The sequence below is a fragment of the Amblyomma mixtum genome, chromosome 1 (genome assembly GCF_055824585.1).
Source record: "Amblyomma mixtum isolate Tamu chromosome 1, ASM5582458v1, whole genome shotgun sequence".
NCBI classification, from domain to species: domain Eukaryota; kingdom Metazoa; phylum Arthropoda; class Arachnida; order Ixodida; family Ixodidae; genus Amblyomma; species Amblyomma mixtum.
In genome coordinates, this window is record NC_143012.1 from 12,344,608 (window position 1) to 12,360,551 (window position 15,944).

The 15,944-nt window shown below is 46.2% G+C and overlaps 1 protein-coding gene across 1 annotated transcript; it reads left to right on the forward strand.

The window, feature by feature from the left end:
* The first annotated feature begins 510 nt into the window (after positions 1–510).
* On the forward strand, positions 511–15,354 carry LOC149365486 (uncharacterized). The gene is made up of 7 exons (XM_089542945.1): positions 511–1,403; positions 2,261–2,466; positions 3,683–4,042; positions 6,513–6,597; positions 7,813–7,877; positions 9,684–10,028; positions 14,994–15,354. Exons 1-7 carry the CDS (start codon positions 1,019–1,021, stop codon positions 15,159–15,161), a joined length of 1,614 nt encoding a protein of 537 aa, XP_089399071.1. The 5' UTR covers positions 511–1,018; the 3' UTR covers positions 15,162–15,354.
* The last annotated feature ends 590 nt before the right edge of the window (positions 15,355–15,944 follow it).

A 15,944-nucleotide genomic window follows, 5' to 3' on the forward strand; every position in this document is an offset into this window, starting at 1 on the left:
CTCCGCCACGTTGACATGTGCCATCCTCTGGCGAATCACATTCACGGCCACGATACGTCTCTATGGCTTAATAGAGCAAGGGAAATCGGATTGATGAGAGAGCAGTTGCTGTGTCGGGATTCGGCAGGCCCCTACCCTCGTACGCGCATCGTTTGAAAGCTACAAACGTATTGCTCATTATCACTAACGGGCAGTGTTGTTCTATCTAAGAACACATTTGGCGTACCGAACCCCACAGCTGTGGTGAGCAGTAAAAGCAGCAGCTGGTCACGCTCGAGCTAAGCCGTCATAAAAGCCTTTCGTAAATGCCGCCGCTACCAACGCCGTTACCAAGATCGCCATGGATGAAGATCGCTGAAGTCGTTCGATTCGCTAGCCTCATCGTTACCAGTCTCGTATTAACTTCTTGCTATTTATAGCCTTTTCTATGCACAATAAAAATATTATCTAGATAAATATTTATTGCATGAATATTATTATGCTTTATACTGCATTTTCAGTGAATACGAAAGTTTTCAAGCTGAAATATCGCGGCCAGGTTGTTCGTGATATGGCGGTCTTGTTGTTGTTTTTGACAAGAGTTCAACGTTGCAAATTACTGTCCAGGGCTGCCGTTTAGCCCAACTTGAGTGCTTCTCTTGTGTTCTTTGTGCCATGGACGGGGTTTTTCGTCGTTCCGACCTACTCCGACCAACCTGACATGCCGCCGCCGAAGTGCAGAGCCGATGGCGTCATATCGGCGACGGCGACCAAGCCAGCAGGTACTGCCGCGCGTGGCGCGTAGTACAAGAAACAGGACCGAAAGTTGAGCGCATCGCTGCTGAATTTGAAGCGTACCTTCGCGTCTGATTCGTCTCGAAGAAAAACCCGTCGCGTCGGGCGAGAGCGTCCTTAAACGAGGCTCAATTTCCGCAAACTTGTTCAAATTGCTTGTGGAGGGCGACTTTCACTTCCCGGTGACCGCTGTAGCCGCCTTGGCAACAACATTCGAGTGGTAGAGGATTAAAAAGAAGAAAACATGGCTAGTGGCGGCATTTCGAGATCGGGTCGTGTTCGCAAGAAGTCGGCCAAGTTAATGGAAATGGAAGATTGGGATGCGTTCGACCTGAACGACGCGCCGTCCAAGGGTAAGAAGAGGCCGAGATCAGACGAACCGGAGCCGCTGTCCGAACCGCCGGAGAAGAAAGTCGCGCCCATCAAGATCACCAAGGCCGTCGCGGCGACCAAGACGGCTGCGCCGGCGGTGAGCCCCGCCAAACGGAGGGCCATGGACGACATGATCCACCTGAAGAACCTGCAGAACATCCAGGAGTCCGGCTACCTGAACGTGCCGACGGCTCCCAAGGCGGTGCCGGTCTCTGCGCAGCATCAGCCGCTCTACGGCTCCAGCAACGTCGCCGACGGTATGGATTTCCCGTAAAAGCCAGCGACTTGCATCGCTTTCGCTCTTCGCCGGTTGTAGCTAATCGTTGGTTTTGGCGGTCACTGATGTGACAAACCAGTGGCAGTGGAGCAAACCGGCAGTCCAGTGAAAGCTACCAGCAGAGCTGTAGCTGTGACCACACTCGTTTAGCATCACTGGGCATGGCAGCATAGGACAGGGCTTCAGCAGCTAGAATTGCAGTTTACTTGTGAATGTTTTCTTTTATCAGAGCACTTGACCTTAGATCATTTGTGATTTTCATAAGTAGCGTCCAAAAACAATGTTTTTTTTTTTTGGAGTGCAAAATGGGCGCCTTTCATTTCATAGTTGTTTTCACAGTTCATGCTGGGAATTATCTTTCTGGTAGCTGGCTGTACACTCAGAAGTAACACAGTGTCATGTAATAACCTCTGCCAAAATAATGCAGCTACTGCAAACTTGAGTCTGTGGGCTGCTAAATACTGTGGCACGGTCTTCATTTTGCATGAATTACAAGATTTCAATATAAGTGCTATTGTTTGCTAATACCGGTGTAAGATGTCACGCTGCACTTTTTCTCTGGAATTTTCTGCAAAGGGTGAGTCTTTGTTATAATCGTAAATAAAATAACTCCCTTCTGCTGTTCTTTTTGAATTACAGAAAAATTAGAAGCTGCCCTTTATATAAACCATCAGTGTAACGTGTTTGAGTTTATTGTGTGATTCCTCGATAAATACTTCCTTCCTGCCAGCCACTGAATCAGTGGTTTTGGAAGCCAAGCATTAGCAACTGTTATGAATGAGAGGGTGCATTTTTCCCGCACTATTATAATGACTGTGTCATTTTGCATGCTGTCAGATTCATCAAGTTCCTCATCAGAATCGAGCGAGACGAGTTCAGAGGAGGATTCAGACTCGGACGACTCCATGGAGTATGGCCGGCCGCTGCCGCATCTGCAAATGCAGCAGCAGAAAGGAAAGAAGCCGACCTTCCAGATGCTTCCTCAGCCCAAGGCTGTGGCAGCTGGCGGAGCAGATTTTGAGTCTGGCCAACAGGCTAGACAGGTGAGTGCTTGATATTACCAGCGTCCCTTGAAAGCTTTATTACTTGTGAATTTTCCCTAAGTTTAGTGTAGGGATAGAACCAGCCACTGTGTGGCGCCAATGTGGATCGGAGGGCAGCAAACTGTTGTTCTGCCGTGAACAAATCCTTGCACTTGGCAGAAGAAATTACGCCCGGGTCGTGTCGTAAAGGGAGCATAAAGGGAAACTGAGTACATGAAATCCAGATATTATTTTCAGTAAAAATTATTTCTCTGGCTCTTTCCGGGTGTGTTAGCATTTTTCTGGCAGCAAAACAACCATTTATGCCTGAGAAAATTGAATTAAAAAAAAATTTCCCGTCACTTGAATAAAGCTTGTGACGTCGGTTAGTTGAATCAAGCTTGTGACGTCGGCTAGTTGCTGTCGCTATGAAGGAAGGAGGGTAGCATAGCCTCTGGGATTTGTGCCAAAAATTTGGTATCGACCCACGCAGTGTGCTTTCCAAATTAACCGGTAACAGTGACACCTGTATTTTCATTTTTTTAATTTTTTCTAGCTTCTAAGAGGTCTGTTTTCAGTGAGACTGATCTTTTAGTCATTATAATGTGATAGAGATGAACTGTCGATACAGGCGAACTTTTCGTCAGTGTCCCTTTAGTAATTTTAATGCAAAATGCAGTGCGATAAGCAAATAAAGCTATTCATTTATTTTTCATTGGGACAGGACTCAATTTCTTGCCCCTTGGATGCGCTGGTAAGCAGCCTGAAACACAGGACTGGGTAATTTAAATTTTAGCTACTTTAGTGCTGGGGTCCTTGCTTAGATAAAATAAAAATAACTGAGAAATAGCTGCTTTATTTGCATTTTCCTTGCTTTTAACAGCCCTTGGCTTTGTTTGTCAGCTGATTAATGAATTTGATCTTGTAGGACAGTCCAGTGCAAGAGAACACACATAAGCATGTGACCTCAGTCCTGACTAATACCTCTCGGCTTTAGTCTTCTTGAGCCACCTCATGACACAAAAAAAGGCAACGTGCTGAGGTGTTGGCTGTTGCCTTATTTGCTGACAAGCATAGCATTCTTCTCAGTGCTGTCTGCTTTATTTGAAATGGAAGTGATGTGTTGATGCTTCCTTTGGTAGTGGACACCACGGTGCCTTATTTCTGTTAGCATTTTATTCCTTTGAGTCTTACTTTTAATTTTTGGTGTTGCTCTTCCTGCCCTCTCTTAATGCAGCGAGGTCTGCACCACATGGAACCCAGGGCTGACATGATCAATGTAGAGGAGAGTGACGATGACGACGACGACGACGATGATGACGACGATGACGACGACGATGATGACGATGATGATGACGATGACACCAGGGACTCCCACTTGGTGATCGCGGAAGATGAGCGGCGGCCAGCGCCCAAGCGGGGTGGTGCTGCATCCACGAGGGGAAAAGCGAGCGCGGCACCTCGAGGGAAAGCCAGCCGCCCCACCAAGAAGGCCAACGATGACCCAGAGTACGAGGAGCCCACCCCGAAGAAAGGCGGCAAGAAGGCCACGGCGCCCAAGGCAGCTCCGGCAGCCAAGAAGGCTCCCCCCAAAGAGGTGACTTTCGTGTGAAACACTTAAGGGGATGTTCTGTAGCTTTTGCATGAGTTAAAGGGACCATGCAATGAATTAAAAGCCGCTTGTAAATTTTGGAAGTGATGCTCAGAAGCATTGGCACCAAGTATGAGTCTTCGGAACTGAGCCGGCAATTTATTATGAATTTTTAAAAATCGTGTTTTTTTAAATTCGGGGGCCGTTTGGTGTCTTCGTAGGGAGCCATTTTGGAACCAAAATCGGGAAAACAGATGTCACTAGTCCCATGACGTCGGCAGGCCACCACACGCTGTCATTCGCTCAAGCCGCTGCAGCTACGACGTCACGGGCACATTTCCGGTAGCGGTGAAAATCGTCTGCTCGAGCCGCCACGCGACCTCCTTGGGCAAGCGCGAGCCAGCTAGGCATTGCCTTTGCGCGTATGGTTTCAATTTCCCTCTGCCGCCTCTTTCTGTCGCGAGTTTGGGAGCCAAGAAAGCGCAGAGACCGGAGAGACGCTGCCGACGCACGCTGCCCCTCGGGAGTGCGACAACCGGAAGTCGTAAACCGAACGTCAGCGAATGACGTATTCATGGGCGGAGCCCAGTCTCGGAGCTGTTTTCTTTATTTTTTTATGGTGCCCCGCACATACGAGCTGAGGGGGGAGAGGAGGAGCATGATTTTTAATCGTCTATAACTTCGTTGTTATTGATGCTAGCTCAAAAATTCTTGCGCTGGGGTGACGAGTGATGGATTGCCTATCTTTACGTAATCTCAATAAATTTATTTCATAGTCCCTTTAAAATTTACATAGCGTTCACGCCATGTCCCGTAATGTACTAAACTCACGGAGAGCTTGGCTGCATGTGTGCGCTGTACAGCTTCTTCTGGCTTCATCACAGATGCCATTTTTGCTAGAGTCAAGGATACGCAACCTTGCCCTTCCTTTCCAAGCTTTCATCGTGCTTTCCCTCACCCGCACCTGCTAGACGAGCCTAGCGCGCCAGCACTTTAAGTTGTCCTAGCACTCCTAGCTTCTTGCCTCACCCATTTTTCCTCACTGGGGTCATACTTTCGTGTGTGTTCAGGGGACATCGCATAGATAGCTCTGCCTGTAAAACTTTGTAGCTTAACATACTGCCTCAAGAACAATCATAGTTGCTTTAATAAGGCATCAGAGTCAAGTTGGCAAAGCAGAATTTTAACGTAATAGATCATTGAGGCAGCTGCCAGTAATAAAACCATGACAATTCCAGAAGAGTTCGCTGCCGCTGGTGTTCGTCCTTCTCTTGTCTCGCCTTCCGTTGTGCTGGTTTTTCCAGTTCTTCAAACTATGACAATGGCATAGCAATGAACACTGCATAGCTTGTGTACGCAGTGTTGATTGTCGTTTTAGTTGCAGGACAAGTTTTACTGGTCTTTTTAAGCATATGTTTATCAACCTGTTTCTTTACCATGACATGAAAGGAAGCAGTCCCGAGGGCTGCCTTTGATCGAGTTGTGTAGTGTGCTTGTCACAGTGCGTGCTAGCAAAAATGTGATTACTAAAGTCATGCTCCTTTATGCCAAGTAGAATTACTTTATAAGTGCCTACAGTTGCACTTAGGTCTGCTGAGTTGCCACAGAAAGCATCCAAATTCTAAAGGAAAGCTGCAACTCTTGCTTGCAACTTATGTAGACAGACTGAGAGCTTTTTTTTCTTTTTGCGGTTCAAGGTATTGTATGGGATGTAAATTTCAGCCTTACAAACAGAAGCATTGGCAGCAATGTCAGTTGGCTTGAACATACGGTTGTAACTGGGAAGAAGAACGGAGAGGTCTTACTTTTATCACTGAGTGTGCATAACAGTCTCATGGGTATGTGCATGGTTTCCAGCAATAAAAGTGTTAGAGTTGTTAGAAAAACGTTGGAAAATGCAATGCAGGATGGAGTCCTAGTTTGTGACTGTATTCATTACATTTAGGCATGCTGGTGTTCCTCAAGGTTTTGTAGAGCAAGTGTAATACTAAAACAGGAAACTTCTCAAAAGCTGCTCATCTTCAATGTTCTTTAAAGTATATTATAAGAACTAGTAGAGCATTGAAACTCTGGAATGATGTGAAACTAGCAGGGGCAAAACTCTGCTTATTAGATAACTGTGCAACGGACTTGTGCAAGCTATAGGTTCAGAACCAGGAGTGCAGCTATAGCATCGGACATAACTAATCATGTACTTTGTGCAATGCCTGATGGCACTAAGCTGACAGTATAATAGTATATGTAAAATTTTCATATCTACATATCTCTCTTCACTGGAAACTTTAACAGGCGGTGTTTTCCACAGCATAATTACTTCTGCGCTAAAAAAAAAAAGAAACGGAAAACCGCTTTTCATGCACATCGGCTGTACGCCTGAATGAAATTTGCATGCAGTTTTGAGCTCGCTATGCATGCGTCTTCACCGTCAAGGGTATGGTGATGGATCTTTTATTCATTTATTTTTTCTTTTTCTCAGAAAGCAAAGCCAAGACCCATGACGGCGTACATGTTGTGGTGTCAGGAGTACCGTCGCAGGATAGTCAGTGAAAACCCTGATCTTGGTGAGTTCAGCTCTCTCCTCTACTTTGCCAAGTAAAATGGAATGCAGTTTTGATGCTAAAGCGAGCAGCATAACGATTGGCAAAAGACACTTGTCAAAAGATGGAGGGAAGAAAACCATTGACATTTGGCACCCTTACGGGGGTGACTTCCTGCGCTAGGAAATAAGGGCAGAGGTCAATGACACAAGGATGGTTTTTCATGGTTTGTTTGAGCAGTGAGAAGCTCGTAGCACATTAGCAAGGACAGCTTGCCATGTAGTTGTAGGAATGGCTGGAAGCAGTTTTCGGTAGTTGTAAAAACATGAAAGATTTAGCATAGTGCAGTCCGCGACTCACTTATGCAAGCTCCCAGCTGCGCTAGCATAGTGACAGGTGTGTGTCGGAGCAATGGCTCCTCACAGAAATGGATTGTGGTAGTGGATCGTTGATTGCACAGTGCTGAAGCACTGTACAGGTAAAGTCAAGAATTTCATTGGCTGCATGCTGGGAAACAGAAACATGAAATCTGTTATATCCGAGTAGAGACTACGTAGCCTTTGTACAGTGCTTTCAGGCAAGTTTTTAAAAAGCAATATTCCTTTGAGGGTTTCTTCTGTTCTGGACATTTTTTTTTTCCTAATGCTTTTGTGGTTGGTAATGCAGTTTACTTGGCCTTAAAATGCCTTCAATAAGACACACACTGGATGCACTAACATCTCAGTGTGCCAGTGGTTGTTTTGTTGAGCTGTCTCCCTAGCTTCCCCTTGCACTGTGATATCTTTGATCTTGAAAGCATGACCCAACCTCAGAGTGGACATTAAATATCTCAGTCATAATTTATGGACTGTTCTTAAAGAGAGATGAGTGAAATTTTTTCTAGGCAGTGTTGTGCAGATTTTCGTGATTGGTTTTTGGCTATGTCGACGATATTTCTTTGCTCTCATGATAATGTTGCACATGTGAGAATGCGTATCGTACATTGCACCTTAGAATTCATTAAACTCTGCAGATGTGTGAGGATTTACCTTGCATGTGTTGCAGTGTCAACATTTTGTTTTAGCCCGAGTTTGTTCACTCTGTACAAATCACCAAAATTTTTTCTTTGGCCTGTAGCCAAGTACTTCCTCAGCCTGACAAGGTACTTCACTAGAAAAATTTTGTTTTCATTTTTGGAATAAACCATAACAGTTTGTGATGTCTGTCTTGTCGAAAATGAGCGCACTTTTGCTTTTTCAGATTTTGTCTCCATAAGCAAAAAGCTGGGAGAAGCGTGGAAGATGCTTCCAGAGAAGGAGAAAATCGTAAGCTTGTTTCGTTTCTTCTGGAAGGGTGATTTTTCTCTCTTTTTTTGAACACTCGGTCACAAATGCCAGGCAGTGAAGCCATACTCAAGCCACACTGTGAAGCCAGAGTGAAGTGCATGCCTTTCGTCTCGTTGTCTTTGCGCAGTATTACTCGTTCACTTCAAATGAACCAGCTAGCCCGTCTGAGCGTCCTACTTTATTCGAACTCTGAAACGCCGCGGAAATTTCATCATAAGAGTTGACATTCATGTTATATCCCTGAATAACATGTCTTGAGCTAGTGAAATGGTAATCACAAAGCAAAAACAGCACTTTTTCATTACATCCCTCTTACACGGGCAGTTTCAACCACCGTTAAGTTTAATGGCAGCTCAGCTTTCCGGCTGCCGTTGAACTGAACAGCTCTTAGCTGTGGTTTTGAATCGAATAAAAGGAGCAGCGCCAAAGCATGCAAACAGACAAAGAAAGGAGAAGACGCAAGCCCAAAAAAAAAGTTTTATTGAAGTTAGCTGTGGTTATGTGGCACTTTATGTTGAACCTAGTTCAACCTCAGGATCATGTGATCGTGCCACAGATTTGTAGATAAAAATGTGCTTGTATTCCGTTATTCCTAGCCTTAATCATTTCTTTCTGTGTTAGCCAGGACAGCAATTTTTTTTGTTCAATTTGAGAATGTGTGGCAGCGGGATATATTGCCTCTCCGGGTGACACAGCAGGTTGTCAATTGACCCGTCAATCTTGTCAATCTTGTCAATTGGCCCATTCACCTGCGACCTCCGACCTCAGTTGAACTGATCTGCCATTGACGGTTCAACAGCAGGCTTGTGCTGGCATGTAACACCATCCAACTGCTGTTCAGCGTAACTGGTTGTCAGCTGACCTGCCTTTGAAAATGCCCATGTAACAGTGGTATTACAGGGCTGTCTTGAAAGAATTTTAAAGACCCAGGGGGCAACTCCATCCAATTCTGTTTTTAAGTGAAAGCTGATTGTATGCCTCTTTCTGACTATGCTGACGTTTTTTGGCAGTAAAAAACGTATTTATTGCTGAGAAAATTGGCTTGCAAAAAATGGAACATTTTATTTTTTTTGGCCACTCGATTCAAACTCATGATATTAAGACTGAAAAGGCATTTACATAGCCTTAGAGACCCGCACGCAAAAGCTGTCTTAATGTCGGCTCACTGTGCTTGCAAAAAGTGGCTTGTGGTGGTGACATCTGCATTTCATACTTTGCCCTTTCCTGCTTATAAAAGCTATGTCTTAGGTGAAAGTTGTCATTAGAATGTGGTAAACAACTGTCAAAGCTCTAGTTTGTACTTGGCGTCAGTTCAAGAATTTGTTAGCGGCCCCGAGCTGCATGTTCCCTGAAGCGTCCCTACTTCGCATAGCATATCTCACTGACTTGCCTAAGCGTTTGCGCTTTTTAATCATGTGAGATAGCCGACATTGTGGCATGTGGTTGAAGTCATGAAATGTAAAAAGAAGTAAAAATTACTGACCTCAAAAAATGGCTTGGGTCTAGTAGCTGCTTAAAAATTATTCCAGTTTTCACATGTTTGAGAAAAGAATTAATAGAAATGAGTAATAGTTCAGAGACGTCAACTTTTTACATGTGGCTAGCTTTAGATGCAATTTAGGATGGTAGCTGTACTGAAAGTGATAGATCACAGGTGATCATTGTCATTGGTTCGATGATCATGATGATAACACTGAGTGTGTGCTCATGCCAGTTCAGCATGAAAGCATTTCATGCTTGAGGCATACTTTTGGGTAAAAACCTTGGTGCCTCGCTCAATTCCAGGCGTGGCGGCGTAAGGCCAAGGTTCCCGCTACCAAGGGATCCATGCTGATCAGCACAGGTCGGCCGTCAAACACCGCCGCATCGACGCCAACGACGACCGCCGCTCCTTCCACCACCACGGCCCCGACCGCCTCGCACGGGCGGGCTGCGGCAGGAGCGGCAAAGGCTGCCGCCGCTGTGACACCATCGACAACGCTGACCTCGGCACAGGAAGACGCCAGGGCCATGGCCTGCACTGGGGAGGGACCGAGGTCCCTCGGCATTGGCCCCGTGGATGTGGCCGCCCACCTGAAACTCCTGGGCGAGTCACTGAGCACCATTGGCCAGCGACTCACCGAGCATGAGGTGGGTGACTTGTCCCAGAATGCTACAGTATTCGCGATTTCTGAGTGAGGCTCAAAACTCAGTGACGGCATTACTCAGCAAATGCAAATGTCGGCAAATTTTTAGCCGCTCATTACTAGTCAGTTTGCTTTGGTCATCGTCTTTAGCTACTGCAGACATAGGAGCAGCCATGGTGACTGACCCTTAGCACTTGCATCGAAGTCGTTGCATTGACGTCCACCGCTTGCGTATTGCGGATTTTGGGGTCTACATGATGCTTACTGCTTTATTCCGTCTTTGTAGTGCACTCTCGCTGCCTTGGCCACAGGAAACTCCAGGTCCTTAGTGGGTGTTTTCGCTCTTGATTGTGAGCGTGACATTGAGCAGCAGTGTCATGTGACTTGGGTCCTTCTATATATTGAATGACTGCATGCATGTTCCGCATCACCCACACTATGTATCTGTGTGCTATGTCATCACCAGCTGTAGCAGTCAGTCGGTGCATGTGTGATGACACTTCCACGCCCATGGTAGCCACTGTGTGCAACTCTCCCCTCCTTTCAAAGCGGACACCAGCTACACATTTCTGAGGACAGTCGTGCCTGCAGCTATCATTGTAAAAAAACTTACAAACGTTTATAATGCTGCATAATGCAAGCACCCACCAATAGCCGTTACACCAGGCCCTCTTGCATCATGGTTTATCAGCTGATGCTTAAAAAAAAAATAAGAGAAAACAGGCTTTTTGCTTTTTGCCAAGAGAAATGAAAGACAGTACTAATAGCTCTTTGGTGCCTTATATTCGCAACTGTTGGTCAACAAGATGGGTACAAATCACATATACCAGTGCTTTTACACACTGCTTTGTGCACATTTTCTGTATTCTTTCTTTATTCATTAGCTTCATTAGTAAATTCTAGTGTGATTACTACCATGTTTAGCATGCAGAAGGGGGGGTCAAATGAGCAAAGACTGTATGTCAAAACCTTCTGCAGAAAATAATTATCAAACACAGCTAAGTAAACAGTAAGTAGAATGGTGAATGGAATAGCTAAAAATTAAAGGTGCACTGAAGAGGATTCTGAACTTGTCTTTTTGCCGCGGGAACTCCATCTACACGTTCCTAGCATTCTTAGAAAGTGCAACTTATTGCCCTGTATGGCCGATTTCCCTAATTAAATCGAATTAACGTCCGTCTCTCGCTCTTTTTTTTTAATTCTGCCTCGTACGATGGGCGGAGTCGACCAACGCGTGAAGTTCCTTTCAGCCAGCTCCGTGGAAGCTTTGCTTTCGCTTTATTTTGTTTTTTAGGTTTCCGTGAATAAATAGTTTCATTCGCAGATAATATAGCCGCGAAATAACCCCGCAGAAATAAAAATACGCGCGGACTATTTGCTGCTACGGACTACTACGTATTACTCCGCCGATGGCAGAGCGGCTAGCCGCCACGGGACTGGGTGAAAGGCACTCCACGCGTTGGTCGACTCCGCCCACCGTAGGAGGCAGAATTAAAAAAAAAGGACGGGAGCCGGCCGTTAATTCGATTTAATTTGGGAAATCGGCCATACAGGGCAATAAGTCGCAGTTTCTAAGAATGCTAGGAACGTGTAGATCGAGTTCCCGCGGCAAAAAGACAAGTTCAGATTCCTCTTCAGTGCACCTTTAAGTAAATGAACATAAAATTACAAAATCAAGACTGCTGTAAACATAGCACTGGAGTCATGACCTCTGGTCATTGATCATTAATAAGTTGCTATGCAAAGGTACCCAACTTGTATTTATTTAAACATAGCAGTCGTGTTATTCCTTGGGGGAGGGATCTGGCATTAGCAGTTCATATGCTGGATGTAATGAATGGCTTGGATTTGAACTGTCTGAATCAAAGCTAGGCAAATACAACAGGGAAGCCTCCATTTTAGTAGCATCTCAGTGATGTGATCATGAGTGATATGAATTTCGGGACAATACAAATATGTAAAATTTCCTGGCGGCAGTGCGTTGTATACAACACGCAGAATTTCAGGTGTTCCAAACACTGGAGCTGTGACTGCACCTTTTAGCACTAAGTGCTTCCTGCACAAAGCCGACGTTTGCAATCATCAGCCACACGGTAAACACCACAAGCAGTGAGCAGTGGCGTGCGACTTGGACGCTGACGATGTCGCGAGTGAGCTGTGGTGCATGGCTGTAAATAAATCTCATTGACCGTATTCAGGTCTACGTGAATGTTTTTCTCGCCCTGCTGAATACTGATTTCCTTTGTTTTGGATGATGGGAATATTTTTCATGACACCGCGTGATTCTTGTCATCGAGATTCTGCTGTACATGGTGCCACAAATGGAAGCACACGAACGATTGATATTGTGAGGTATGTCACACAGGTTGAGGTTAGGACAAACTTTGATAAGAAGCCATTTTCTAAGCACTATTTATAGTTTTATGCTAGTTTTCTGTTCCCCGGTATTTCAAGTTAAATTTAGTAAGTTACAGTAATCCCTCGTTATAACGAAGTCAGCGGGACGGCGAAAAAATTCGTTATAAGCGATAATTCGATATAAGGGACCGCTCAAAAAAAGCTAAAACAGTCGAGATTTAATTGCGCCACAACTGCGAGGAAGCTGGCGGATGACCTTGAGCCGTTGCCTAGCAACCGCTGCAGCTGGCGGACGCCGCGCGGCGTCCGCCAGCTGCGGCGGTTGCTAGGCAACGGCTCAAGGTCGGTCTCTGTGCCTCCTCGGAGCACTGCCACAGCGAAATCGCAAGTTCGTGGCCAATGTAGCTTTCGCTACAAAATTTTCTCGTAGCACATTTGTTCTACCAGCAACTTAGTTTTGGTCAGCGATCCTCAAAGATGATACAGTTTTCAAATTGCTTATACCAGAGTTTATTATCTAATATCAAGAACAAGCTTTAGCTCATTTTTGTGATCCAGACGGGATCCAGGCTGATCGACAGGCCGGCAGGCCACGGCCGGTCTCGACTCGCTCGCGCGTCGAGACCAGCCCCGGCTCAAAGGAGCGCGCCCTACGTCATCATGACGCTGCCGCTCTCCGCGCTCGCGTTGGCTCCCGCTTCCCGTCATCGCGTTTGCCGCGGGCGGCCCGTCGTTGACGTCTAGCAGGTTGGACGCAAGCGGCGCGCTGCGATCGGACGCTGCGGCGCCGTTCGCAACCTCGCGATTCAACGCGGCGCCGTTCGCAACCTCGCGCCGCGTTGAATCGCGCTCGCTTTTCGCACATGTGTTCCCGCCGTAACAACAAAATTCAGTGACCCTAACGCGCATTTAGACCGTTTGTCTAGTCGAATGGCGCGAATCGAGCATGACCGGCCACTTTTCCGCATTCAAGACACCGCGGTTTTCTGGCATCGCAAAGCACGAGGAAAACTTTATTGAAGCGAAAAGCTTCACTAGGCTCGTCAACACCGCGCTTCGCGTGGGCGCCGCCGCGGCGCGCCCTTCCCCCTCCTCGCCACCCCCTCCGTTCTCCTCCTTGCCACCGGTTTACCCTTCGCCGTTGCTAGCGGTTCTTATCGCGTTCTTATAGCGTTATCGCAAGGCGTTGTGATAACGCCCGAGCGGCGGCGGCGGACATAAAAGAGGCCGCGCGCTCCATCGCCACTTCTCCTCGCCACCGGTTTACCCCTTGCCACTGCTGCGCGGTCTCGCCGCGGTCCCAAGATAAGGTTCTTTCGCAAGGCGTTGCGAGAACGCACGTATGAGCGGCGGCGGCGGCCGTAGAAGAGACGCAGACATTCGCCATGGAAGGAAGAAAAGAAGACCCAGAAGTGGTAGCGAGGGAGTTGGCTCAAAATCTACACCGCTACCGCGGTTCTCCCAGTGCCTTGTGCACGAACTGCGACAGCCATGACGTCAAACAAAGCATAAATGCAGCTTTTCGCTTGTATATCCAGGCTTAACCGGAGCTAAGCCACTGCCAATTTTTTTCGTGTGGATTCTGTCAAGGGCAACACGAATGCGCTTCCGACCGAGATTAACGGTTCGGGCGCGCTGCACCATGGAATTTGGCCCCACTGAGCAGGGGACACTCGACACTCTCTTGGTGCCGGTTACTAGGCAGGTCATCGATCGTGGGTTTGGTACTTTTGTGGGTTTGGTACTTTTGTGGCCTGTTCTATGCCTGCATGAGTTTAATTCGTCGGCGGTATTGATTTCGCACTGCATGCGCAAAGGGTCGCCGCCACGGCGGCGATGCCTACGCTCGGCGGCGGCGATGCCTCCGCTCGCCACTTCGCTCTAAGCGGGTCAAGCTCTTCGTGCGCTTCGAGTAATGCGGCTTAAAATGCATGCGTTTGGGTCGGGACCGGAAGAAATTTCGAATAAAGCGATATTTCGAGTAAAGCGATTTCGTTATAACGAGGGATTACTGTAGTTGAGTTGAATTTGAATGCCCACAGATATCCTGTTAAATTTTGTGCCATGCACTTGTGCAGAATTTTTGTGGTGAGGTATTTGCCGTGGTCATTAATTGGTACGCAGATTATACAAGTTCTGCCCTTTGTCAGCAGCATTGTTGCATAACGTTCCTCTTATATTTCTGTTGTTTCTTGCATTTTTTTGTATGTTTCACATGAGGATTTCTGGGCTGTACTGTGCAACTTTTGATTACTAACAGGTTCTGTTCAGATGTACGCAGTGCTGTACAATAAGTTTAAATTTGTTTCAACTAGTATGTGCTAATGCCTGTCATTGCCTTGTCGCTCGAAGTTCTTGTTACGATGAAATCTTGTTATATTTAAAATTCACTTTATTTTAACTTCCAGTTATACAAACTAGGGCTTTGGTCTTGTCAACATCAAGTGTCTTCAATAGGGCTCCCCTTAATTCTATCTCTGCATGATTCAAATTCATTTTTGGTTCTGTTTGAGTTCAAATTATCGAATACCTACTGTACCGTGAGCAGTGCTCAGGTAAGTCTTGTGCTCAGAGCAAATGAGTGAATGCATGTTGTTCTTTGCTCTCACAGGGCCAGATAGCAGTGTCCGGCAGTCTCTCCGTGCTGCTGGACTCTACATTGTGTGCTCTGGGTCCCTTACTCTGCCTGACTTCGGTTGGGAAAGAGATGAACGGCTGCTCAAAGGAAACTCTGACGAGAATCCTCAACAACATTGCGTATGTGATGCCGGGCCTCTGAACGTGGGCCACCTGGTTTGAGGGATGGACTCTGATGGTTGCAGTGATCTGGAGCCATCCTGTTTTAAATCGGGGTGGACGCATGTGTACTGGGGCAAAGAATATGCGCACAAACCTTGTTTCGAAATTGGAAATGTTTCGTTTTATCCCAAGTTTGATAAAATGCTGTGAGAGAACCAGGCTCCGAAATGAAACGAACGTGGTTTGGTCGCTTGATTACAGATTTCCGAGAGAGACAATGTGACAGTGTGGGCTTAACAGCACTGTGTATTTATTTTGTGGGTCCACAGTGTTTTCTGACGGAACCTTTGGGGTAGCATTCGTGTGTAAAAAGAAAGAAAAAAAAAGGGGTTGTGGGGGCTGTTTTCTGGTATCTCTTAAAATTTTGTTAACTCTTCGCATTTAGAAGGCCTCGTTGAGATGTACCTAGAAGAGAAACTTTAGGACAGGGCATTAAAAGATGGAAGGAGGTATTTTACATTTGCTCATCTTGCCAAAGCCTGAGCCCTCACTGCAGACATGCTGCATGGCTGAATAACATCGAACTCTTCAAACATTAAGAATTCAACAGATCACTGCTGTGTAGTACTGATTGCATACTTCTATGTCACTCAGTTTCATACATCCAGACTAAAGCAACAATCCAGACTAATGAAGCATCCAGACTAATACATTGCAGTCAGCGCTGCCAAAGCTAGCTCCCTTATTCACACAATCTAAGTCTGCGCCAGAATGTAGTTCGCCATACAAACAAAGTAAACACAGGCATATTTCGTTTCGATAA

Bases quoted from the DNA above. Each gene is read 5' to 3' on its own strand.
- LOC149365486 (XM_089542945.1), top strand. From the start codon at position 1,019: ATGGCTAGTGGCGGCATTTCGAGATCGGGTCGTGTTCGCAAGAAGTCG. The intron at 6,598-7,812 runs GTGAGTTCAGCT...TTGCTTTTTCAG, and splicing joins CAGTGAAAACCCTGATCTTG to ATTTTGTCTCCATAAGCAAA. The intron at 7,878-9,683 runs GTAAGCTTGTTT...GCTCAATTCCAG, and splicing joins TTCCAGAGAAGGAGAAAATC to GCGTGGCGGCGTAAGGCCAA.